Genomic DNA, 26,246 nt, shown 5'->3' on the forward strand with positions numbered 1-26,246 from the left:
AGTTTATCAGGGCTACACTGAAGCACTTTTGAGGCAGCAGTGAAATTCAACACTGAATCAGGAGCTTTATTTCTGCTCCCGTTCATGATAAACTGAGTTAAAAGATGAGTTTGTGACTGTAATGTGGATTTTTTAAAAAAATATATATTTATTTTTTTTTACCGGTTGAAGATAATGTGGAACCTCAACTCTAGCACCTCCAAAAACAAAATATCTGTAAATGCTCTCCCAGGTCAATTTTACCATATGAATGACTAATTGTTTAAAGTAAAGCGCAATGATTGTATTTTACTGGATTATAATCTGCTGACATCAGCACACACAATAAAATCAATAAACCTGTGAAGTTTTGGTAATTACTTAAAATCTTCATGATGAAAAATATTGCACTATTATTTATTTAATGCGGCCCACATTCAACTAGGACGAATCACCTTGTCTATACCAGGGATTCTTAACATTTTTGTAAACTGGGGATCAACTTTTCCAGTACAAAATGGTCCCATTCAAACCTTAACACTGTTCTGGTTTAATGAACCAAATTAAATTGTTTAACACCTAAAACTTCGTGAAATATGACACGATGAAACAAAAAAAACAACGAGATCATCATAAAGACATTTACATAGCACATGTACAGATGTGGACAAAATTGTTGGTACCCTTCGGTTAATGAAAGAAAAACTCACAATGTTCACAGAAATAACTTGATTCTGACAAAAGTAATAATAAATAAAAATTCTATCACATTATTTTCAGTCTTTTCTAGGGGTACCATCATTTTTGTTCAGGCCTGTTTCGTAAGTTTATTTTTTAAATAATTCTGTTGAAACATGGTTGAAAAGCAATGTCTGACTTTCATTGGTTAAATTTCATAGAATTTTTATTTATTATTACTTTTGTCAGATTCAAGTTATTTCTGTGAACATTGTAAGTTTTTCTTTCATTAACTGAAGTGTACCAAAAATTTTGTCCACGTCTGTGTGTGAAACTGCACAGCAAGACAGCAAACAGGATAATAAATCATGGAACAAAATCAGGTGCGTACAAAAACAAATGCAATAATATTCTCTGTCCACTAGAGGGCAGTAGAATAAACAAAAACAGTAGAAATTTCCCCTTCAGACACCTTTTTACCTTTTTATTCATTAACCAAACAGAAAAAGCTCTTTTAGTTGGATTCCCGATGCTTCAGAGATGATTTTACAAACTAATAACAACTGACAGATTAACTACCAGCTCAACTCAACTAACCAACATTTTTATTCAACAGAAAAGAATAAATAAATAAAACTGTCCATTTACAGCTCTCTGTAACGATGCATCAAACCAAATTAGACAAATTTACTTCTGAATCTTGGAGTGTCTCGCTTCAAAAACATCTTTACAGCATGTTACTGACTCACTGGTCATTATGTTGGGCATGAATATTTTGCTTTTCGGCTGCTATAACGTCATAGTTCGCTGTAAACCTGGTTCTGATTGGCTAGAGGGTGCATCAGCTGTTAGGGATCAGAACACCTTTGACAGATTTGTTGTTGAACCTTTATTAACCTGATGGGAACGACAGCTGAGTTTCTGTCCAAAAAAAAAAAAAAAAAAACAAGATTTCTTTTCTTCCTAAACAGAATCTATGTTGAATATGTCTAACATCCACAGGGTTAGGATCCTTCTTTGGAGGCTTCACAGGCAAGTCCAATTGGGAAGAGGCCCTGACACAAACCCTGAACATTCTGGAGGATTATAGTTCTTCCGGCATGGGAATGTCCCACAGTCTCCAGGAAGAGCTGGAGCACGTCACTGAGGAAGAGAGTCTCTGGGTTTCCCTCCTGGATCTGCTGCTTTAAGCCTTAACTGCTCTTCATTTTAACCAAAGCAACTTTAAAATGGTCCAACGTTGGAGGCGCTGGTTTACTGAGGAATTCCTCCTCGTTCCGACGCGTTTGCCTGTTCAACACACGACTCTTGATGAGTGTTTAAAGAGGGATCCGTACCTACTAAACCTGCCAGTCTGCCTCCAGTCTGGTGTACAATCTGCATGCTGGCCAGGCCCAGAAGAACATAGACGATCCGCCACCAGAAACCTTTACAAAACGAAACGATGAAGCAGATTTAATCCGTTCAGACTCGTCAGCTTTAAAATGAAAGAAATGAGAAATAAATCATGATACCCAGGCAGAGCAGTGGAGGCGTGTTTATGTTGGCTGACTGTTTCTGAAGTGTTATTGTCACAGAACCAAACACGTATCGCTGTTCAGACATTTATACTGAACCTTTTTTAGTGTGTTTGTCTGTAGGTGATTCATCTGTGGTTGGCTGAGCAGTTTTAGGTCCAGATGTTGTTCCTATAATCTTCCGTATTACTGTTGTTGATGTAGATTAGATTAGATTAGATTAGACTTTATTATCTCACAGTGGAGAAATTCACTTGTTACAGCAGCTCTTGTTACAGAATAAAGTGCAGAAAGACAGAATAAGGTGAACATGCATCACAGCAAGAAGGTGCAATATAAATTATTTACAAGAAAAAGTCTAAGAAAAGCAAAAATATGTACCATTATAAATATAAAAGATATATGTATATATAAACTATATATATATATAGAATATAACAACAACTTCACAGACTATATACATATTTACATGGTGATGGTGGGATATGAAGAATATGATGACATTGATAATGGGGGGTATTGCACAGTAAAATATAAATAAATACTACACAGTATTATGACTATACAGATAAGTTGTACAGTCTGACAGCAGTGGGAATGAAGGACCTGCGGTAGCTCCTTCCTACACTGAGGGTGTCTCAGTCTGCTGCTGAAGGAGCTGCTCAGCCCCCCCACAGTCTGGTGCAGCGGGTGAGAGGTGTTGTCCATGATGGATGTGAGCTTGGCCAACATCCTCCTCTCACCCACCTCCTCCACAGAGTCCAGCGGGCAGCCCAGGACAGAGCTGGCCCTCCTGACCAGCTTGTTCAGTCTCTTCCTGTCCCGGTCAGTGCTGCTCGCTCCCCAGCAGACAACGGCATAGAGGACAGCAGAGGCTACCACAGAGTCATAAAATGTCCTTAGCAGAGGCCTGCATACTCCAAAGGACCTCAGTCTCCTCAGGAGGTGGAGGCGACTCTGGCCCTTCTTGTACAGGGCGTCTGTGTGGTGTGACCAGTCCAGTTTACTGTTGAGGTGAACACCCAGGTACTTGAAACTGTCCACCCGGTCAATGTCCTTCCCCTGGATGTTCACCGGTGTGTGGGGTAGTGTCCTTCTCCGGAAGTCAATCACCATCTCCATGGTCTTACTGGTGTTTAAGCACAGGTGGTTGCGCTCACACCAGTCCACAAGTCCATGATGACTGACCGGTACTCCAGCTCGTTCCCCTCAGACACACAGCCCACAATGGCTGAGTCATCAGAGAACTTCTGGAGATGACAGCTGCTGGTGTTGTAGGTGAAGTCCGAGGTGTAGAGGGTGAAGAAGAACGGTGAGAGCACTGTTCCCTGAGGGGCCCCCCTGCTGCAGACTACCACCTCAGACACACAGTTCTGCAGACGCACGTACTGTGGCCGGTTGGTGAGGTAGTCGATGGTCCACGCAGCTGTTGTACTTATACTTATACTGTATTATCTTTACCTGAAACATGACAAAAGCCGTAACAACATGATGCAAATATTCTGACATTAATGATCTCGAGTGTTAAGAGGTTTCACATCAACAAACCATCATCTGAAATCAATCTCCAGCGTTTTAGAGCCAGATTTTCATTCTTTATTGTCACTGTAAGAGCAAGAGACAGTTTAAAACAAATAATAATAAAAAAAGCTTAGTTCTTAACCTTTTAAATCCCGACCCAAGAAAAAAGTGGAGAGAAAATTAATGTAAATAAATAAATAAATAAAACCTAAAATAATTTTTGTACGGCTGTTGTCAAAATTGTTGTAGTATAAAAATGATCCACCAGGGGGCAGAAGACACGTATCAGATTGAGTTCAACACGGTTTTCAGCAACATTTTTACTATGAAATGATGCAAAAGGTCTCAGAAACTGTTAATATTATACATGTGTTACAGGGTAAATGCTAAAACAAAACAACAATAAACAATAAAAGGTTTAAATATTCATAAAAATCACTCACACACACACACACACACACACACACTGTAAACAAAACAAGCTGCATAGTTGACATTAAATATATCGTTTAGTCTGTTTTTGCATGTTGTCACTGTCTGGTTACTTCAGGTTGCTGCTTAATGATGAGACAAAAGTTTGGTGGATTTGCTTCTGGCTGCCTGGAAACAAGATTTACTGAGCTGGAAGCACCGACTCCTGCAACATGTTTAAGCTTTTGAAAGCAGCGGGAGGTGAAAATAGCAGGAAGCTGTTTGTTATTTTTTGTGCTGTGTTAATTGTTTTAATGTCAGCTGCTAACCTGCTGTTGCGCCACACGAGGATGCCATAACTTTGTACCAAGCAGTGACAGCAGGACAGTAGCAGGCGGTAAATTTATCTTTGCTGTCTATTGCAAAAAGTTAGCTTTAACATACAAGAATAAAGTACAAAAATCTAGTATACATTGCTTAAAAATAAGAAAAAATGTCCGCCAATAGAAGAAATACGGCTTGTCAAGACTTAAAAATGAGCAAATATCTAACCTCAACAAACCCACAGATACCTTAAAATGAGTTTTTTCTAACTAATAACAAGTCTGTTTTTATAGATATAAATACCATTTATGAAAACTTTTCTTGTCTTGCTTGAAATAAGAAATTCCTACTGTGGAAAAGCAATTTTACACATTTAATGTTGGTCTATCAATATTCTAGTTTCCAGCATACAAACATAGTCTTAATATCCTATTGAGATAAATAAAGACCAAAACACTTAAAATAACATCAACAGTATCATCATATAAATACTCACAGCTTGTAACGGAGGTCAGACTAATCTCGGTGTCTGTGAATTGTTCTCTTGTATCTGCAGGTGTAGAGACAATCCATCATCTACAGCCGTGACTCCCTCTATGACCAGAGAACAGTCGGATGCAACCCTCAGTCTGGCTGATTTAGCTCCAGCGTCTCCGTGAACCTTCCCGTTCTCAAACAGTGCCTTAGTTTCTCCTGAGCGACCGTAGAGCCATGTAATCCTGTCACATTTACCATGAAGGTCTTCATGTTCACAACGCAAAGTCATGTCATTTCCAGCCTCAGCACGGTATGAGCAATCTGATGCATAGTTCAGTTCCACGTGACCATGAACGTGAAACGTGAAAGAGTATAATAATACACTAAAACTACTAACTTTATTTTAAGATGGTTTAATTTTAGACAAACTGGTGTTGATAAGATTAGAAGCTTTATTGTCATCATACAAGAAAACAACGCAGCATCGCTTGTAGCAGCTACAATGTCACAAGAAAAATAAACGGGATATAAAAATAATAAATATGAAATGCAGTTAAAAATGTTATATATTAAATGTCTGGCAGGTGGGGGGGGTCATGTTTCCTGCAGCAGCCTCTTCACAGCCATGGAGGAGAAGCTGGATCTTTGTGGTCCATCCGAGGAGACGACTCGAGTAGATCTCTGGCCGTGGGAGTGGGGAGCCAATGATCCACTAAGCAGTCTTGGTTACTATTTACTTCAAAACAAATCAAATCAAATTTTATTTATAGAGCACTTTTCATGCACATGACAACACAAAGTGTTGTACACGATAAAAACAAATCATGCATATTCAATACAAGATTTAAAAGCCTTCACATCAAAATTATAACAAAAATAAAATAGGCACACCTCATACTTGTACACACACACTTACACCCATACAAACCAAGCTTCATGCACACTCGCCCCACCCACCCACACCCTATTTTGTACAAAGATGAACTCCCATCGCTGATAACTGTCTCTGAACTTCTAAAAATGAAAACATCTGGCTGGACACTGCTGTGAGGAGCATGTACTTGGTTACTGAGTTTTGTTTCTTCAGAGGGACAGCCATTCTGGGCTCTTTCATGATAATAATCTGGGTCAGGGTAAAGACGTTATGACACACTTGTCACATGCTTAAGAAAAGCAGCTGTAAACTTAACACATCATAGGATCGTTTGGTGTTGATGCTTCAGGTCAAATGGATTATGTATTTCTCCCGGTAGTGGTAAATGTTTACGTTGTGTAAACATAAGCATCTATATCTGTACTGAACATGCTCCGCCTCCTTCCTCACGTAGAGTTTGCTCTAAGCTACTTTAATCCTGTCAGAACACCGTAAGGACAGTTTGCCTTACAATCATGGGGGTTTTGGATATTCTTCTCCAGTCTTTTAGTCCCGTCTCCCTGATGGTGGCTTTAGTGTTTCTGCTGCTCATCTATCTCTGCTCCCCCTTCATGTTCAGCCAACACAAGCCAGAGCCACCAGGCCCAAGACCACTTCCCCTTCTGGGCAACCTGCTGCAGCTGGATGCAAAGAGACCCGACAAAACACTCCTGCAGGTGAGGCAGTAAAATTAATTGTTTGTTTTTTCTTCTTTCTTTCAGGGTTGCTACATGAGTGTTGAGCCTGAAAGTACAATTGCAAGATAGTTTTAGAAGAGTTAAAAGACTTTGCAAAAATCCCTCACATGGATGTTTCTGTGTTTATTTGCATTCACCTGGTTGAATAATGCCACACTAAATGTTGCTGTTGTTGTTTATTGGTGATAAATTTAGTGTTTCTCCATCTTAGTTTTCCAAGAAGTATGGCTCTGTATTCACCGTCTACATTGGATCTAAGAAAGTGGTGGTCCTGGCTGGATACAAGACAGTGAAGGAGGCGCTGGTCAATTATAAAGAAGAGTTTGGAGAGCGGGACCCACCAAGAGCAATAATGGATGCAAACCTACACCATGGTAGGAGAATTAACACAACGCAGCATTTCCCTGAAAGGATACAGTGTGCTGGATTGTTGTGGGAGAAAAAAAAAAGAGCAGATGAGTCAAAGTTATTTTGTTAAGTTGGAGTTTAAGCATTCAAAGTTAACATCAGTAAACATTGTATAATTTTTTATGTCAGGTTGACCTTAGAAGAGTTGGGCAGAGTAACAGGGAAACACTGATAATGAGTCCAGAAATGAGTAGAAGTAGGTTAGAGGGCTCTGATGGCGTCATTCCAGTTTGAATGTATGTGTGTGTGTGTGTGTGTGTGTGTGTGTGTGTGTGTGTGTGTGTGTGTGTGTGTGTGTGTGTGTGTGTGTGTGTGTGTGTGTGTGAGTGATTTTTATGCATATTTAAACCTTTTATTGTTTATTGTTGTTTTGTTTTAGCATTTACCCTGTAACACATGTATAATATTAACAGTTTCTGAGACCTTTTGCATCATTTCATAGTAAAAATGTTGCTGAAAACCGTGTTGAACACAATCTGATGCGTGTCTTCTGCCCCCTGGTGGATAATTTTTATACTACAACAATGTTGACAACAGCCGTACAAAAATTATTTTAGGTTTTATTTGTTTATTTATTTACATTTTGTTTAATGGACAAAAAACAGTAATTTTCTCTCCACTTTTTCCTTGGGTCGGGCTTTAAAGGGTTAAGAACTAAGCTTTTTTATTATTTGCTTTAAACTGTCTCTTGCTCTTACAGTGACAATAAAGAATGAAAATCTGTCTCTAAAACGCTGGAGATTGATTTCACAGCAGATGATGGTTTGTTGATGTGAAACCTCTTAACACTCGAGATCATTAATGTCAGAATATTTGCATCATGTTGTTACGGCTTTTGTCATGTTTCAGGTAAAGATACAACAGTTACATCAACAACGGTAATACGGAAGATTATAGGAACAACATCTGGACCTAAAACTGCTCAGCCAACCACACATGAATCTCCTACTTGCCTGGGAAGCTTCCAAAGAAGGATCCTAACCCTGTGGATGTTAGACAAATTAAACATAGATTCTGTTTAGGAAGAAAAAAAATCTTAGTTTTTTGTTGTTTGTTTTTTTTGTTTTTTTTTTTGGACAGAAACTCAGCTGTCGTTCCCATCAGGTTAATAAAGGTTCAACAACAAATCTGTCAAAGGTGCTCTGATCCCTAATAGCTGATGCACCCTCTAGCCAATCAGAACCAGGTTTACAGCGAACTATGACGTTATAGCAGCCGAAAAGCAAAATATTCATGCCCAACATAATGACCAGTGAGTCAGTAACATGCTGTAAAGATGTTTTTGAAGCGAGACACTCCAAGATTCAGAAGTAAATTTGTCTAATAATACACACATTAACAGTTATGGCCTGTCCTACATATCTGTCCATTAAGAGTCTTTTTTTTCTGCATTTGGTTTGATGCATCGTTACAGAGAGCTGTAAATGGACAGTTTTATTTATTATTTTTTTCTGTTGAATAAAAATGTTGGTTAGTTGAGTTGAGCTGGTAGTTAATCTGTCAGTTGTTATTAGTTTGTAAAATCATCTCTGAAGCATCGGGAATCCAACTAAAAGAGCTTTTTCTGTTTGGTTAATGAACAAAAAGGTAAAAAGGTGTCTGCAGGGGAAATTTCTACTGTTTTTGTTTATTCTACTGCCCTCTAGTGGACAGAGAATATTATTGCATCCAGAGCTGATCAGAAGTTGACAGCGTCTTTCAGACACCACTCTTCTCGTTAGTCTTCTACTTATATACCACTTGGTGTCAGCGAGTATTTTGTCAGATCATTCGTCATGTTTCCGGTTTTGTGTGTGTAAGTGCCTTTTCATTAAACTTTGTTCCTGCCCTCGTCTTCCTCCTGCCTCTTCTTCCTGCGATGGCGTCCTCACCTCCCACTCACCAAGACAATTTCTATCACACACTTTGTGTTTTCTGTGACCAGATGATCAAAATGAGCTCAAAATGATGTGGTTAACACCTAATATGAATGATAATAGCTGCAGTTGGTCGACATTTTAACAGCAAGTTAAGGCATTCATGTGTTATTCCATTTACTTCCTGTCACCGACTTTCCTGAACTCAACATTGTTCTCTCTGACCCCCACCCCCCAAAAAACAAACAAAAACAACCACAACTGTTGCTTACAGATGAGCGATACTAAAGTTTTTCCTGTCGATATGATACCGTTAGTTTGTGGTACTTTTTCACTGATATCGACATGGACATGGTCAGAAGCAGAATACCAGAAACGCTGATGTTCAGTCTGACTCCACGGTAACAAGAACTGTTAACTTTGTCCTCAGGATGAGACAGAGAACAATGTGACCTACGCCACTGTGGACCACGCTCATCCAAAGGTCTCCTCTAAGAAGAAGGTAAGAGACATTTACATGTCAGGTCATGATAAACACAAATCATTTGGTTTATTTATTTCTTTGTACCATGACTGTATTTAGTATAATTGATGAGTTCTGATGTAAAACTCTGAGCAGATTTTTTCTTCCTGGTCTGAATCATGTGAAACGTCTGGATTGTGTGATGCAGGTAAAAGAGGAGGAAGATGTGGTGACTTATTCTGCTGTAAGGACTAAAACTGATGCAGAGGTGGACAACGATCCCAGCAGCTACTACAGCTGTGTCAACCTACCTGAATAAATGGGAGGAAATGAGACTTCTTCTGACATCAGTGTGTTTATTAAAGCTGCAGTCAGGAAGTGGACGGCTGAACTTTGTGCTCCACTGTTATCACATGTTGTTAATCATATGAAAGGATTGTAACTTTATAAATTAATCTGCTTTTTAATGCAAAGTAAATCTATTTTTCTGCATGTAGCTACAGACATTCATCGAGGTTCTGCTGTAATATAACTCTAACCCTAAAATATTGCACAAGAATAACCCAATTCATGAAGTACGGTTTGAAGTTTTGAAAATGAAGGTAACAAAGCTGAGCCGAGAGGTGTGTGTGGAGTGTTAGCTAACACTGTCCAGCAACCAAACATACAACACTCGTGTGAAAACCGGTGAATTTTTAACAAACAAAAAACAAAAAGAAGGAAAGAAACTTTTCATGAGTTAATTTTTTAAAATAATTCTGTTGAAACATGGTTGAAAAGCAATGTCTGACTTTCACTGGTTGAATTTCATAGAATTTTTATTTATTATTACTTTTGTCAGATTCAAGTTATTTCTGTGAACATTGTGAGTTTTTCTTTCATTAACCGAAGGGTACCAACAATTTTGTCCACGTCTGTACATGTGCTATGTAAATGTCTTTATGATGATCTCATTGTTTTTTTTTTTTTCATCATATCATATTTCACAAAGTTTTAGCTGTTAAATAAGTTAATTTGTTTTAGTTATTGTACACAAAAAGTGAAATCAATTAAAGCAGAACAGTGTTAATATTTGAATGGGACCATTTTGTACTGGAAAAGTTGATCCCCAGTTTACAAAAAGGTTAAGAATCCCTGGTCTAGACAAGGTGATTAGTCCTAGTTGAATGTGGGCCGCATTAAATAAATAATAGTGCAATATTTTTCATCATGAAGATTTGAAGTAATTACCAAAACTTCACAGGTTTATTGACTTTGTTGTGTGTGCTGATGTCAGCAGATTATAATCCAGTAAAATACAATCATTGCGCATTACTTTAAATAATTAGTCATTCATATGGTAAAACTGACCTGGGAGAGCATTTACAGATAATATGTTTAATATTTTAAATGTACTTTTAAAGTACGTCAGTTCAAAGCAAAAACCTGATCAAGGCCAAACCATGACTCATCAGTTTTTGCTGCTGGAATTTCAGGTAAAAAACAACTATGTGTGCATTTTTTACCTATTTTGTTCTTGGAGGTGCCAGAGTTGAGGTTCCACATTATCTTCAACCGGTAAAAAACAATAAATAAATATATATATATATTTTTTTTAAATCCACATTAACAGTTATAAAACTCATCTTTTAACTCAGTTTATCATGAACGGGAGCAGAAATAAAGCTCCTGATTCAAAATTCTGCATAGAACTCATTATACAGGACAAAGGATGTTCAGGATGGGTCTGTCACAATCAAACATCTGCACACACTGCAATGAAAACACACCTGACAACTATCTCCATGCTTTGTGGTCCTGCACACCTGTCCGCAGGTTCTGGAGGACTGTGACCTCGTTGCTATGGGGGTTTGGGAAATGGCCGGGAGTGACTGGTGGTTGGGCTCTGGAACCCGGGGGTGGTCCTCCTCCCTCCGGGGTGGTGGGGTCCGTATGTGCCGGGGGTCTGGGCCTGCCCGGATGTGCTGCTGTGGTGTGGGTTGGGGCATGCCCTGGTGTATGGCCCGGGGGCAGGGCGGTTGTAGGGGTTTGAAGGAGGGCTAAGTGGGATTCGGGGGATTATAGGGGGAGGTGCTGGGGTGTGAGACAGGGATGCTTGTATGTTGTGTGTGTGTGTCTATACTTTGGATGATGTTTGTGTGGATGTGGGGGTATGTTTGTGTGCGTGCGTATGCATGTGTTAGGATGAGTGGGGGTGTGTCTGGGGAGTGAGAGTGGAAGAGTTGTATGCTGTGTGAGTGTTTATATTGTGTGGGTGGGGCTGAGAGCGCATATATGAGTTAGGATGAGCGGGAGTGTGCAAGGAAATAGGTGTGTGCATGTGTTTCTGTGTTTGCTTCCCTCTGGACGTACATCCCCGGACCCCTCTTACTTCCCGCTCTCTCTGTCTCACACACACACACACACACACACATATAGGGAGTTGGGAGGCTTGGAGCCATGCGGGGTGGAACGGAGGAGACCATTCAGTGGTCTCCTTGGATGCACCCCGTAGCGACTCGCCTCTCAGTTTTAATTGTACCGAGACACCAAAACACAAGAAACACAACACACAAACAACACCTGGGGGGCATGGCATGCGATGCATGTCGGGCGGGGCCACTTAAGTGGGGGGGGGCTGCCCCAGGGCCGGGTGGGGTGTCCCCCACGGGGCATGGTGGGGGGTTGTGTGTGGTGTGACTGTGTGGTGGTGAGTGCTTGTGGGTGCGGCGCAGGGGAGGGTGTGAGTGTGGGGTTATATGGGGTGCAGATTGGAGTACGTGGGGAGTGGGGGGAGGGGGCCGATATCACCCTGGTTCCCGGGGTGTGCGGCTGGGACATTGGGGTGTGTGGGACCCCCCGTCACCGTGGGGGGCTCTTGCTGGGGCTCTCCTCTGCCGCCCTTCGGGTGGGGCTTGAGTCGTCTTCGTGGTGGGGTGGCTCGGGTTGGTGCTCCGGGTCTGCTGCTGAGGGCCCAGGTCTCTGGCCCTGGTCTGCCTCTGGCCTCCGTGGAGGCTTGGTCGCATTTGCATGATCTCACTCATCACTCTTCATCACTGATCACTACTTATTTCTCATGCTCTGCATGCTGACACAATCACTGAGTTGTCCAGTTGGTTTTAATACTAAGCGAATTTTTTTTTCCTGTGAGTTAGTATCTGGTCGCTGTTATGTCTTTTTGATTTGGTTATTATTTAAAAACTCTTAATGACTAGCAGCCCTGTTTTTTCTGTGTGTATGTTTCTGCTTTCGTAAAAGTTGTAGCAAATTTTCTGGCGTGTTCATGTACAGGTGTAACAGTTTGTTGTCTGGTGATGGTGTGGATTGAAGGGTCGTTTCTTTCTGTCTGTGATCTTTTTGTCTCCTTTCTTCTTTCCCTTTTGCTCTGTTTGCTATTGTCCATCTTTTTCTGTCCCCTCCGGTCAGGTCCAGCAAAATTACATAGATTCCGTGATTCAAAGTAAATAAATAAATAAATTAATCACATTATCAGGAGGAGCCTTACCCATAGACCTCCCCTTGGCAGAGCAAATTTTTTCAGCACGATACAGCAACCAGATTATCATTTTGCTTGCTATGATGCTGGACAGGACAAGTTTAAAAAAAAAAAAAAAAAAAAAAAAAAAAGTGGCAAGGAAAGTAAATTATTTACTTTGCTTTCTTGCAATCAATGTAAAAACATCACTAAATGCAGCAAAAAAATAAATAAAAACAAGGAAAATAAACAGCTACTGATTTAAGTTTATACTTGAGTGAAAACTTTTTCCTCTTAATCTGGACAAAATCAAAGTCAGAAAAACATACAAAACGCAATGAAGCACAGCTGCAGTAAAGACCTCAAAGTATCACATCACAGTTATTATAAGGAAGATCTTTAAAGAAAAACAATATTTACGTTTCTGACTTTAAAACTTGTTCAGTCTGACTGGTTTATGGCACTCCGACATTCATTATGCCGACACCGTCTTTGCCCTGAAGTGACCCATTAAAGCAGTGTGTGACGGAGACCGGTGGTTCCATCACCACCACAAGTCTAGCACATATTATTGGAATGTTTGGCAGATAGGACCACACAGATTAATTAATTGTTTTATTGAATGTTAAAACAGAGAAAAGTGTTTATTTGTTTGCAGAGGGGGACTGGCCATCCTGCCCAGGGAAAAGAGAACTTAAATTAGTATTTTAACATTTAACAACATTTTGATACTCATTTTTACTTTGATCTGTGTCTAATTGTGTAAAGCTATAAGCTCAAGAAGGAAATGGCAATACTCACCTCTTGTCTTCATTGCAGGGCAGGAGAGGTAAAAGGGGGAAGTAGGCCTAATTTCCTGTTTAAGAGGTTTCGGAACAAACCATGTTAACAAAGAGGGGTGGGAAGTAGTTTATATAAATTAAATGTGTATTTGAAGCATGCTGTAAAATTATTAAGTGGATTATGTTTAAGTTTGTATATATGTAAATATTGATTTATGATGTTTGCTTTACAGGTGTTATTTTAAGTAAGATATTTTGTGGATATGTTAACTTGTATAGTCTAGTCCCACTTCAACAGGTGGTTCCGGCTAATTACCTGCAGCAGGAGGGTATAAAAGCCCTTAGTTGCTCTTTAGAAGGTTGTTGATGGTTGTGGTTTAGATACCAATAAATTTTGCCAATCCCAGGCTTAAATGGACCCAAGTCTCACGCCTTTTTTTTAAAAGATTGTTGGGATCGTCGGCCAAATTGACACAGTGTTTCTCAATCCTGGGCCTCAGGACCCCCTGCCCCGCATGTCTTAGATCAGGGGTCCTCAGTCCTGGTCTTGGAGGGCCACTGTCCTGGAGGTTTTCAAAGTTTCCCTGCTGCAACGTGTACAGAGCTTGATGTCAGTTTTAATTACCCATTGATTAAAGGTTCCTGGTACAACACACCCATCAGTGTGCTGCAGCAGAAACCTTCTAAAACCTGCAGGACCCCGGCCCTTGGAGACCAGGGTTGAGGATCCCTGCCTTAGATGAACACACCTGACTAAAATGAATGACTCATTAGCAGGCTTCCAAAGAACATGACGAACAGTTCGGTTAAACTGAATCTGGTGTTGTGGAGTTGGAAACATGTAAAACATGCAGGCTCGGGGTCCCGAGGACCAGGACTGAAACACTCTGCATTTAAAGTAGAGTTTATGTTTGTAGTTGAAGGACTGAAGTCTTGTTATGGAAATCATAAAAACCCCTGAAATATGACATGTGAGACACATGATTACTTCTGGAAGATTTATTTGTTGCTGGTGTTTTGTTTGGTGATTATATTGTTCCTTGGTTGTTTGCATTGAGTCAAGACTGTTACGGACCCCTTCTGGTCTAGGGGTGGAAGGGGTTGAGTAACAAAAGCCGGTTTGAATTAAAAAATAACAATTTATTTACACAATGTTCAATATGTACAAATCTTAAAATGTCCTTTTCAGGTTAAATATAACAACAATAGGAAGATAAACAAAACAAAAGGTGTCCTACAAAGGAAAACACACGCTAACCGGCGGCAAATTATAACTCGCTTACACAAATACACAAAGGAAACTTAACCAAACAAGAAACTATAGAGTTAACAAAATTCAATATAACTAAACAAACAACCCTAAATAACAAAGGGTGGGGAGTTTCTCCTAATGAGAAAACTCCCTGACAATCATTCTATTTAAACAATCAATAAGCAATCCGTCTGTTGAACAGTCCAGTCAGAATACCTAAAGTTCAAAGAGCAACCAAGTGTCCTCAGACACACAAACTATACAAACAGCTCAAAGAACCACTCAATTGTTAAACTCTTCACAAACCACTCAGAGAACCCAACACGAGGCGAACTGTGTCCTAGTGACACAGCTGCCATGAATAATGGCAGGTCCTCCTATTTAAGGGCAAGGCATCACTCAATGATTTCTAGCTGGGATGAGCGGGAGCAGTAGCGACCAATCGGTGAGGCGGAGGGGAGGAACTGTAGCTTCAGGTCCACAGCCAATCCCGAGGCAGCACTGGCGCAGCAGCATTTGCATATCCATGTCTGGAGTGACAGGCCGGAGGCCAATCCAAAAGGCCAGGGGCCGTAACAAAGACTTGTGTGAAGCACAGTAATTTTACCAATAAAACTGAAAGTATATGGAAAAACACACGATAGACAAAAACTGCTCTTCAGTCGGCTCAGCTCACAATCAGAACAGCAGTGAGTGTTCGATTTTTTATTGAACACGCCCACATAAAATCAGTGTCGTCACACACCTGGGCCTTTAAGTGAAAATACACATTCACAAATCCTTTCATAAATCAATAAACAATAACATAAAACATGAATGAAATAAACACAAAACAATAACTGAGCATCTGTTAACGCTGGTTACACCTGATAACCACACCTGTGTCTTGTTTACTCCCTAATCTGCCTGGTTTCCTCGGTCTTCTGTCAGATTCTGTTCAGGTTTAATTTAATTTCCAGTATATATTACGTCTTGTCTGATTCATAAGCTAAAATAAAGGCCTTAGTTCTGGTTTCCATAGATTATAACAGCTTTGTGGCCCAATCAAACAACAAATGGGTGGCTTGGACATGAAAACCAAAGATACGTTGGGACCACCATTAACCTTACAAACCTGTTTCTCTGTTTCTCTTAGGAAGAGACAAGGTCCTCAAAGGCAGCTGAGGCAGAGTTTCAACTATTTTTACATCTTTTTTTCACTTCCTTTTATTTTTAATTTTTACATTCTGTTTTTCATTTTCTCATTGACCTTGTTTTCTGTTGAGTTGGGATTTCTGCATCACATTATTTCCTGCTTAGTGTATGTATATAAATATATATATATATATATATATATATATACACACACATACATACACTTCCTGAAACTGGACAGGCGCAGGGTGATTGTCACATGTCTCACTGTGGTTTTAAAAAGCCAGTTTCATCCTGTTGTGTCAGAGCTCTTACGTCAGATTTCTTTAGCAGTGCTGACAGACCCAAAATGTTTTCCTAATTTCCAGTACGTATTACATCTTATCTGGTTCATAAGTTAATATAAACTTTTTATACTGTATCAGTATAGTATTAGTACAGATCTGGGTCTGTTTGTTTTAGTTTTATATTCTGTAGATTTATTTTCATTCATAGTTTTTAAGGAAAAATAAGAAGCTTCTTTGTTGTACTTTGCATTAAATTTATTTATAGTGATAAATCTGTTTAAATTAAAGTATGTTTTATATTTTAAACTTGAGAATAAACTCAGCAGCGACTTTATAATGTCAGCCTTGCTCATACCAGGTTGGACTCTTTTTCTCCTTCAGAAGTGCCTTAGATCTCGATTCAAAGAATTATTAAATAAAAAATATATATTTAATATTACAATATTAAAGCTCATCTTAATCAAATAATTATTTTTATGCCTTTTCTGTAAAAACAAAAAAGACTTCAGAAAAATGTCATCAGCTTTTAATCTCCAGGAAATTTAAAATCAAAACTGTAAATTTGTTTTAGCCCAGCCCTCGTCTTCACATCAGAGAGACGGCACACAGTTTGTGGGGAAAAGGGTGGAGAGCGCCTCCCCCTTCTGGAGTCAGATCCAGTTCTTCCTCTGAAACTCCAGGTGGAGGAGAAAAACGAAAATGTTGCAGAAGGGTGGCGAAGAACAAGAAGAGCTCCATTCTGGCCAGACTCTCTCCAGGACACATCCGGAGACCTACGGGAAACAAACCTACAGCCAATGCCTGTAAACTGTGAAATATCCATATGAAGATGGAGGTCACAAACCTGCAGAAAACGGCAGTAAAGCATCACGTTTTAGGAACGTTCCATGTTTGTCGAGGAAGTGGGCAGGATGAAAGCTGTTTGGCTTCTCCCACTCGCTCTCATCGTACAGGACAGACGTGAGGAGAGGAATCACCGTGGTGCCCTGGAGACACGTTTTAATCTTACAGCATGAAAACACATCAACCATTCCAGAAACAGTCTGTGGTTTTAAAAGTGCCTGACCTTCTTGATGAAATGACCCTGGAAGGTCACGTCCTGGCTGGTTCTGTGAAGAAGAGACAAGGGGAGGATGTTGGCCAGTCTCTGTGTTTCATGGATGACGGCGTTTGTGAAAGGCAGCCTCTGTCGGTCCTCGACCTGAACCTGACGGCCTCCAATCACTCTGTTCAGCTCCTCCTGGACCCGAGCTGCAAGATCAAGAAGATTAAAGGTCAAAGGTAACTCGCTGATTCATCTGTAGAAAGTCCACAAAAATGTATACTGCTCCCCACCTTGTATCTTTGGATACTTGGCCATGAACAGAATCCCCCATCTGAGTGTGGCAGCGGTTGTTTCCGTCCCAGCACTGAACAGGTTCATTATCGTTACCAGAAGGTTTGTACTGTGGAAGTGATTGTTGGTCACCCCAGAATTCTGTGGATGAAGATCAGCTGACATTTAGACCCCATTTAAGCTAAATCTGTATGTAAACACACCCTTTAGTTGCAAAATATACTAGATTTTCCAACCTGAGGGTTGGAAACCACTTAAAAAAGTCAGATTCAAACAGTTACTTAAAACTCAAGTCGTTCCATGAACACAGCTCAGTTTTATTTAATCCAGACTGATTTGTCTCGCTCAGATGACTGGATGAATGAAAAGTTGATGAAATAAACGACACTTTATGAATGACAGCGCCGTCCTTCTCATCAGCACATCAAACACTGTACGTTCTCAGTCTGGTTTCTCACCTCCAGCTGCTGCTGATGGAGCATGAAGGCTTCTGCAATGCTGCTGCACATCTGAGGATTGAGGTTTTCTTTCAGCCGGTTCAGTAGCTTCAGATGGTGACTTTTGTTGGCTGCGTATATGGAGCTTATTTCCTTCTGGGCTGAGCAAAACAGTTTTCCGATCCATGGGAAAAAGTTGTAGAACTGTCCATGAACACAAAGAACATGAAAATGTTTGAAACAGTCCTTTAAATAAAGGTCTGATTAGTATTTGTAGGGGTACCTGTACAGCAGGTGAGCCAAGTAAATGATTCCCTCTGGCTGTTTGATTTATGATGTAGACAAAGTCTGGAGCATCATACTGAAACCTGGTGCCGTAGATCATGGAGCAGATTATATTACACACAGCATAGCTTATCACTTGGCTCAAATCAAAAGCTTCGCCTGCAACGAGGAGAATATCTTCATCACTTCAATGACTGAGAAGTAAATCTCTAAAAATAAAAAGAATCTCTGTTATTTGTGATGTTACCGTTGAACTTCTTAAACTCCTGAACGATGTGATGACTCTCCTCAATGATTTTGTCCTCACATGATTTCGTTCCCATCCCAAAGTCTTTCAGGTTCATCAAAGCGAAACGCCTCATTTCTCTCCAGGAGTCCCCATTTCCAAACGCTATCCCTGGTTTAAACAGAAATAGAAAATGTGTTTACTTGTACAGATCTGACACTGATGAACAAAATATTTAATCGAGAGGTCTCGATTTACAGAACTTAATTCAGTAAAATCAGTAAATGTTAACTGGTGAACACAGACTGTCTGATTTAAAGGTTTTAGTGTGTAAAAACATGCAAACTTGCATGCAAAAACGTTGCAGTTAATTTACTAACCTGGCTAACTAACGTCACCTCCTCTAACCTGGTGTTCTGCTGGTTTTACCAGCTGCATTTACTGTTTAGTGAAAACTCTTCCTTCCACGCTGAAGTCACTCTGGTGACGTTTAAATTTCTTTGCTGCAGCTCAGCAAAATAAATATATTTTTCCTCGTCCACTAGAATCTGTTTCTCCATCAGGTTCATTTTGCTTTTGCAACCTTCTACTCTGCTTTGAACTCTCCAAAGCAAAACCACAACACACGAAGAAACCCTCATTGAATGCTGCTGTTAACCTGTTATCAGCATTCTTAGTTTATCACCTGCAAATCATAAACACATGCACTCTGTTTGCTGCGCATGAGAGAGGAAAAAGACTCCCATGTCAGACTTGTTCACTCATTTACTTAGGATCCCTCGTTCTTCAACACGCACACACACACACACGCACACACACACACACACACACACACACACACACACATACATTCAAACTGGAATGAAGCCATCAGAGCCCTCTAACCTACTTCTACTCATTTCTGGACTCATTATCAGTGTTTCCCTGTTACTCTGCCCAACTCTTCTAAGGTCAACCTGACATAAAAAATTATACAATGTTTACTGATGTTAACTTTGAATGCTTAAACTCCAACTTAACAAAATAACTTTGACTCATCTGCTCTTTTTTTTTTCTCCCACAACAATCCAACACACTGTATCCTTTCAGGGAAATGCTGCGTTGTGTTAATTCTCCTACCATGGTGTAGGTTTGCATCCATTATTGCTCTTGGTGGGTCCCGCTCTCCAAACTCTTCTTTATAATTGACCAGCGCCTCCTTCACTGTCTTGTATCCAGCCAGGACCACCACTTTCTTAGATCCAATGTAGACGGTGAACACAGAGCCATACTTCTTGGAAAACTAAGATGGAGAAACACTAAATTTATCACCAATAAACAACAACAGCAACATTTAGTGTGGCATTATTCAACCAGGTGAATGCAAATAAACACAGAAACATCCATGTGAGGGATTTTTGCAAAGTCTTTTAACTCTTCTAAAACTATCTTGCAATTGTACTTTCAGGATCAACACTCATGTAGCAACCCTGAAAGAAAAGAAGAAAGAAAGAAAGAAAAAAAAAAATAATTAATTTTACTGCCTCACCTGCAGGAGTGTTTTGTCGGGTCTCTTTGCATCCAGCTGCAGCAGGTTGCCCAGAAGGGGAAGTGGTCTTGGGCCTGGTGGCTCTGGCTTGTGTTGGCTGAACATGAAGGGGGAGCAGAGATAGATGAGCAGCAGAAACACTAAAGCCACCATCAGGGAGACGGGACTAAAAGACTGGAGAAGAATATCCAAAACCCCCATGATTGTAAGGCAAACTGTCCTTACGGTGTTCTGACAGGATTAAAGTAGCTTAGAGCAAACTCTACGTGAGGAAGGAGGCGGAGCATGTTCAGTACAGATATAGATGCTTATGTTTACACAACGTAAACATTTACCACTACCGGGAGAAATACATAATCCATTTGACCTGAAGCATCAACACCAAACGATTCTATGATGTGTTAAGTTTACAGCTGCTTTTCTTAAGCATGTGACAAGTGTGTCATAACGTCTTTACCCTGACCCAGATTATTATCATGAAAGAGCCCAGAATGGCTGTCCCTCTGAAGAAACAAAACTCAGTAACCAAGTACATGCTCCTCACAGCAGTGTCCAGCCAGATGTTTTCATTTTTAGAAGTTCAGAGACAGTTATCAGCGATGGGAGTTCATCTTTGTACAAAATAGGGTGTGGGTGGGTGGGGCGAGTGTGCATGAAGCTTGGTTTGTATGGGTGTAATTTTGTGTGTACAAGTATGAGGTGTGCCTATTTTATTTTTGTTATAATTTTGATGTGAAGGCTTTTAAATCTTGTATTGAATATGCATGATTTGTTTTTATCGTGTACAACACTTTGTGTTGTCATGTGCATGAAAAGTGCTCTATAAATAAAATTTGATTTGATTTGTTTTAAAGTAAATAGTAACCAAGACTGCTTAGTGGATCATTGGCTCCCCGCTCCCACGGCCAGAGATCTACTCGAGTCGTCTCCTCGGATGGACCACAAAGATCCAGCTTCTCCTCCATGGCTGTGAAGAGGCTGCTGCAGGAAACATGACCCCCCCCACCTGCCAGACATTTAATATATAACATTTTTAACTGCATTTCATATTTATTAGGGTCCGAGCCATACAAAGTATGGCAAGGCCCTATTGTTCCTGAAATGTTTCTCCTTCTAAGCATTTCGACGCCAAATTTGACCCCCTAAACACCCATGAAAAGTTGTGAAACTTGGCACAGACCTCAAGCCCGGCGTAACTCGGATATTATAAGGTCCGCATACACTTCAATGCAAAATTGGCTCAACAGCGCCACCTAGACACCCCCAAAATCCCCAAATGAATGGGGTCCCAAAAGTCTACTTCGACGTAGGAACAAGAAACTCGGCACACACGTGTATTACCCCGAGTCGAGCAAAAAAGTCAATGAAACACCTGTTGCCATGGAAACGGGGTGTCCGCCATCTTGGCGTGTGCGGCCATTTTTTTGCCATTTTTTCCACTTTACACACATCATATTTGAACAAACTAGTCTGAGGGGATTCGTGCGATTGACTCCAAACTTGGTGGGAAGCTTCCTGACAAGTTGGGGACCAAACGCTCCTCAAATCTTTCTAATAGCAGAAAGCATGTTACCGTGGCAACAGACGGAAAAACGCCTTCTCGCCATGAAACACGGTTTGCTCATATCTCCATCGAAATACATGGGATCTGCACAAAACTTCACAGTATTCATACTGGGGACACCCCAAGTCCAGCAAATAAGTCAATCGAACACCTGTTGCCATGGCAACGGGGTGGCCGCCATCTTGGATTTCATTGCCATTTGAACGAACTAGTCTGAGGGGAATGGTCCGACCGACTCCAAACTCGGTGGGGACCTTCCTGACAAGTTGGGGACCAAACGCTCCTCAAATCTTTCTAATAGGAAAAACCGTGTTACCGTGGCAACCGACGGAAAAACCCTTCTCGCCATGAAACACGGTTGCTCATATCTCCATAGGAATACATGGGAACTGCACCAAACTTGACAGGATTCATACTTGTTGGGTCCTTAACACGTTACACCACCTGTTGTCATGGCAACATCGGGTGGCGGGGTCCAGGCCGCTCGGTTCCGATGGATGCCGCTTGCGGCTTTATTACTTTTATATCCCGTTTATTTTTCTTGTGACATTGTAGCTGCTACAAGCGATGCTGGTGTTCAACACCAGTTTGTCTAAAATTAAACCATCTTAAAATAAAGTTAGTAGTTTAGTGTATTATTATACTCTTTCACGTTTCACGTTCATGGTCACGTGGAACTGAACTATGCATCAGATTGCTCATACCGTGCTGAGGCTGGAAATGACATGACTTTGCGTTGTGAACATGAAGACCTTCATGGTAAATGTGACAGGATTACATGGCTCTACGGTCGCTCAGGAGAAACTAAGGCACTGTTTGAGAACGGGAAGGTTCACGGAGACGCTGGAGCTAAATCAGCCAGACTGAGGGTTGCATCCGACTGTTCTCTGGTCATAGAGGGAGTCACGGCTGTAGATGATGGATTGTCTCTACACCTGCAGATACAAGAGAACAATTCACAGACACCGAGATTAGTCTGACCTCCGTTACAAGCTGTGAGTATTTATATGATGATACTGTTGATGTTATTTTAAGTGTTTTGGTCTTTATTTATCTCAATAGGATATTAAGACTATGTTTGTATGCTGGAAACTAGAATATTGATAGACCAACATTAAAAGTGTAGAATTGCTTTTCCACAGTAGGAATTTCTTATTTCAAGCAAGACAAGAAAAGTTTTCATAAATGGTATTTATATCTATAAAAACAGACTTGTTATTAGTTAGAAAAAACTCATTTTAAGGTATCTGTGGGTTTGTTGAGGTTAGATATTTGCTCATTTTTAAGTCTTGGCAAGCCATATTTCTTCTATTGGCGGACATTTTTTCTTATTTTTAAGCAATGTATACTAGATTTTTGTACTTTATTCTTGTATTTTAAAGCTAACTTTTTGCAATAGACAGCAAAGATAAATTTACCGCCTGCTACTGTCCTGCTGTCACTGCTTGGTACAAAGTTATGGCATCCTCGTGTGGCGCAACAGCAGGTCAGCAGCTGACATTAAAACAATTAACACAGCACAAAAAATAACAAACAGCTTCCTGCTATTTTCACCTCCCGCTGCTTTCAAAAGCTTAAACATATTGCAGGAGTCGGTGCTTCCAGCTCAGTAAATCTTGTTTCCAGGCAGCCAGAAGCAAATCCACCAAACTTTTGTCTCATCAATAAGCAGCAACCTGAAGTAACCAGACGGTGACAACATGCAAAAACAGACTAAACAATATATTTAATGTCGACTATGCAGCTTGTTTTGTTTTCAGTGTGTGTGTGTGTGTGTGTGTGTGTGTGTGTGTGTGTGTGTGTGTGTGTGTGTGTGTGTGTGTGTGTGTGTTGAAGAACGAGGGATCCTAAGTAAATGAGTGAACAAGTCTGACATGGGAGTCTTTTTCCTCTCTCATGCGCAGCAAACAGAGTGCATGTGTTTATGATTTGCAGGTGATAAACTAAGAATGCTGATAACAGGTTAACAGCAGCATTCAATGAGGGTTTCTTCGTGTGTTGTGGTTTTGCTTTGGAGAGTTCAAAGCAGAGTAGAAGGTTGCAAAAGCAAAATGAACCTGATGGAGAAACAGATTCTAGTGGACGAGGAAAAATATATTTATTTTGCTGAGCTGCAGCAAAGAAATTTAAACGTCACCAGAGTGACTTCAGCGTGGAAGGAAGAGTTTTCACTAAACAGTAAATGCAGCTGGTAAAACCAGCAGAACACCAGGTTAGAGGAGGTGACGTTAGTTAGCCAGGTTAGTAAATTAACTGCAACGTTTTTGCATGCAAGTTTGCATGTTTTTACACACTAAAACCTTTAAATCAGACAGTCTGTGTTCACCAGTTAACATTTACTGATTTTACTGAATTAAGTTCTGTAAATCGAGACCTCTCGATTAAATATTTTGTTCATCAGTGTCAGATCTGTACAAGTAAACACATTTTCTATTTCTGTTTAAACCAGGGATAGCGTTTGGAAATGGGGACTCCTGGAGAGAAATGAGGCGTTTCGCTTTGATGAACCTGAAAGACTTTGGGATGGGAACGAAATCATGTGAGGACAAAATCATTGAGGAGAGTCATCACATCGTTCAGGAGTTTAAGAAGTTCAACGGTAATATCACAAATAACAGAGATTCTTTTTATTTTTAGAGATTTACTTCTCAGTCATTGAAGTGATGAAGATATTCTCCTCGTTGCAGGCGAAGCTTTTGATTTGAGCCAAGTGATAAGCTATGCTGTGTGTAATATAATCTGCTCCATGATCTACGGCACCAGGTTTCAGTATGATGCTCCAGACTTTGTCTACATCATAAATCAAACAGCCAGAGGGAATCATTTACTTGGCTCACCTGCTGTACAGGTACCCCTACAAATACTAATCAGACCTTTATTTAAAGGACTGTTTCAAACATTTTCATGTTCTTTGTGTTCATGGACAGTTCTACAACTTTTTCCCATGGATCGGAAAACTGTTTTGCTCAGCCCAGAAGGAAATAAGCTCCATATACGCAGCCAACAAAAGTCACCATCTGAAGCTACTGAACCGGCTGAAAGAAAACCTCAATCCTCAGATGTGCAGCAGCATTGCAGAAGCCTTCATGCTCCATCAGCAGCAGCTGGAGGTGAGAAACCAGACTGAGAACGTACAGTGTTTGATGTGCTGATGAGAAGGACGGCGCTGTCATTCATAAAGTGTCGTTTATTTCATCAACTTTTCATTCATCCAGTCATCTGAGCGAGACAAATCAGTCTGGATTAAATAAAACTGAGCTGTGTTCATGGAACGACTTGAGTTTTAAGTAACTGTTTGAATCTGACTTTTTTAAGTGGTTTCCAACCCTCAGGTTGGAAAATCTAGTATATTTTGCAACTAAAGGGTGTGTTTACATACAGATTTAGCTTAAATGGGGTCTAAATGTCAGCTGATCTTCATCCACAGAATTCTGGGGTGACCAACAATCACTTCCACAGTACAAACCTTCTGGTAACGATAATGAACCTGTTCAGTGCTGGGACGGAAACAACCGCTGCCACACTCAGATGGGGGATTCTGTTCATGGCCAAGTATCCAAAGATACAAGGTGGGGAGCAGTATACATTTTTGTGGACTTTCTACAGATGAATCAGCGAGTTACCTTTGACCTTTAATCTTCTTGATCTTGCAGCTCGGGTCCAGGAGGAGCTGAACAGAGTGATTGGAGGCCGTCAGGTTCAGGTCGAGGACCGACAGAGGCTGCCTTTCACAAACGCCGTCATCCATGAAACACAGAGACTGGCCAACATCCTCCCCTTGTCTCTTCTTCACAGAACCAGCCAGGACGTGACCTTCCAGGGTCATTTCATCAAGAAGGTCAGGCACTTTTAAAACCACAGACTGTTTCTGGAATGGTTGATGTGTTTTCATGCTGTAAGATTAAAACGTGTCTCCAGGGCACCACGGTGATTCCTCTCCTCACGTCTGTCCTGTACGATGAGAGCGAGTGGGAGAAGCCAAACAGCTTTCATCCTGCCCACTTCCTCGACAAACATGGAACGTTCCTAAAACGTGATGCTTTACTGCCGTTTTCTGCAGGTTTGTGACCTCCATCTTCATATGGATATTTCACAGTTTACAGGCATTGGCTGTAGGTTTGTTTCCCGTAGGTCTCCGGATGTGTCCTGGAGAGAGTCTGGCCAGAATGGAGCTCTTCTTGTTCTTCGCCACCCTTCTGCAACATTTTCGTTTTTCTCCTCCACCTGGAGTTTCAGAGGAAGAACTGGATCTGACTCCAGAAGGGGGAGGCGCTCTCCACCCTTTTCCCCACAAACTGTGTGCCGTCTCTCTGATGTGAAGACGAGGGCTGGGCTAAAACAAATTTACAGTTTTGATTTTAAATTTCCTGGAGATTAAAAGCTGATGACATTTTTCTGAAGTCTTTTTTGTTTTTACAGAAAAGGCATAAAAATAATTATTTGATTAAGATGAGCTTTAATATTGTAATATTAAATATATATTTTTTATTTAATAATTCTTTGAATCGAGATCTAAGGCACTTCTGAAGGAGAAAAGAGTCCAACCTGGTACGAGCAAGGCTGACATTATAAAGTCGCTGCTGAGTTTATTCTCAAGTTTAAAATATAAAACATACTTTAATTTAAACAGATTTATCACTATAAATAAATTTAATGCAAAGTACAACAAAGAAGCTTCTTATTTTTCCTTAAAAACTATGAATGAAAATAAATCTA

The 26,246-nt window shown here is 40.5% G+C and overlaps 2 protein-coding genes and 1 long non-coding RNA gene across 3 annotated transcripts; 2 read left to right on the forward strand and 1 right to left on the reverse strand.

The window, feature by feature from the left end:
- Positions 1-6,252: 6,252 nt before the first annotated feature.
- Positions 6,253-25,923, forward strand: LOC121633542 (cytochrome P450 2K1-like). Its single transcript, XM_041975661.1, has 9 exons — positions 6,253-6,497; positions 6,730-6,892; positions 23,980-24,129; positions 24,218-24,378; positions 24,458-24,640; positions 24,958-25,099; positions 25,184-25,368; positions 25,449-25,590; positions 25,662-25,923. The coding sequence occupies exons 1-9, from the start codon at positions 6,297-6,299 to the stop codon at positions 25,847-25,849; spliced, it is 1,515 nt and encodes a 504-aa protein (XP_041831595.1). The 5' UTR covers positions 6,253-6,296; the 3' UTR covers positions 25,850-25,923.
- On the forward strand, positions 8,886-9,879 carry LOC121633549. Its single transcript, XR_006009077.1, has 2 exons — positions 8,886-9,284; positions 9,454-9,879. It is a non-coding gene; the product is annotated as an uncharacterized LOC121633549 (long non-coding RNA).
- Positions 16,666-20,207, reverse strand: LOC121633541 (cytochrome P450 2K1-like). Its single transcript, XM_041975659.1, has 9 exons — positions 19,967-20,207; positions 19,558-19,720; positions 18,460-18,609; positions 18,211-18,371; positions 17,949-18,131; positions 17,490-17,631; positions 17,221-17,405; positions 16,999-17,140; positions 16,666-16,927 (listed from the first exon to the last, which is right to left on the reverse strand). The coding sequence occupies exons 1-9, from the start codon at positions 20,165-20,167 to the stop codon at positions 16,740-16,742; spliced, it is 1,515 nt and encodes a 504-aa protein (XP_041831593.1). The 5' UTR covers positions 20,168-20,207; the 3' UTR covers positions 16,666-16,739.
- Positions 25,924-26,246: the final 323 nt, after the last annotated feature.

The sequence above is a fragment of the Melanotaenia boesemani genome, chromosome 22 (genome assembly GCF_017639745.1).
Source record: "Melanotaenia boesemani isolate fMelBoe1 chromosome 22, fMelBoe1.pri, whole genome shotgun sequence".
Lineage (NCBI taxonomy): Eukaryota > Metazoa > Chordata > Actinopteri > Atheriniformes > Melanotaeniidae > Melanotaenia > Melanotaenia boesemani.

Excerpts from the sequence above, each read along its gene's own strand:
- LOC121633542 (XM_041975661.1), top strand. The coding sequence starts at position 6,297 with ATGGGGGTTTTGGATATTCTTCTCCAGTCTTTTAGTCCCGTCTCCCTG. Across the intron at positions 6,498-6,729 it reads CCGACAAAACACTCCTGCAG|TTTTCCAAGAAGTATGGCTC; the intron begins GTGAGGCAGTAA and ends TCTCCATCTTAG. Across the intron at positions 24,641-24,957 it reads TCCATCAGCAGCAGCTGGAG|AATTCTGGGGTGACCAACAA; the intron begins GTGAGAAACCAG and ends CTTCATCCACAG.
- LOC121633541 (XM_041975659.1), bottom strand. The coding sequence starts at position 20,167 with ATGGGGGTTTTGGATATTCTTCTCCAGTCTTTTAGTCCCGTCTCCCTG. Across the intron at positions 18,372-18,459 it reads GGAGTTTAAGAAGTTCAACG|GCGAAGCTTTTGATTTGAGC; the intron begins GTAACATCACAA and ends TCCTCGTTGCAG. Across the intron at positions 17,141-17,220 it reads AGGGTCATTTCATCAAGAAG|GGCACCACGGTGATTCCTCT; the intron begins GTCAGGCACTTT and ends ACGTGTCTCCAG.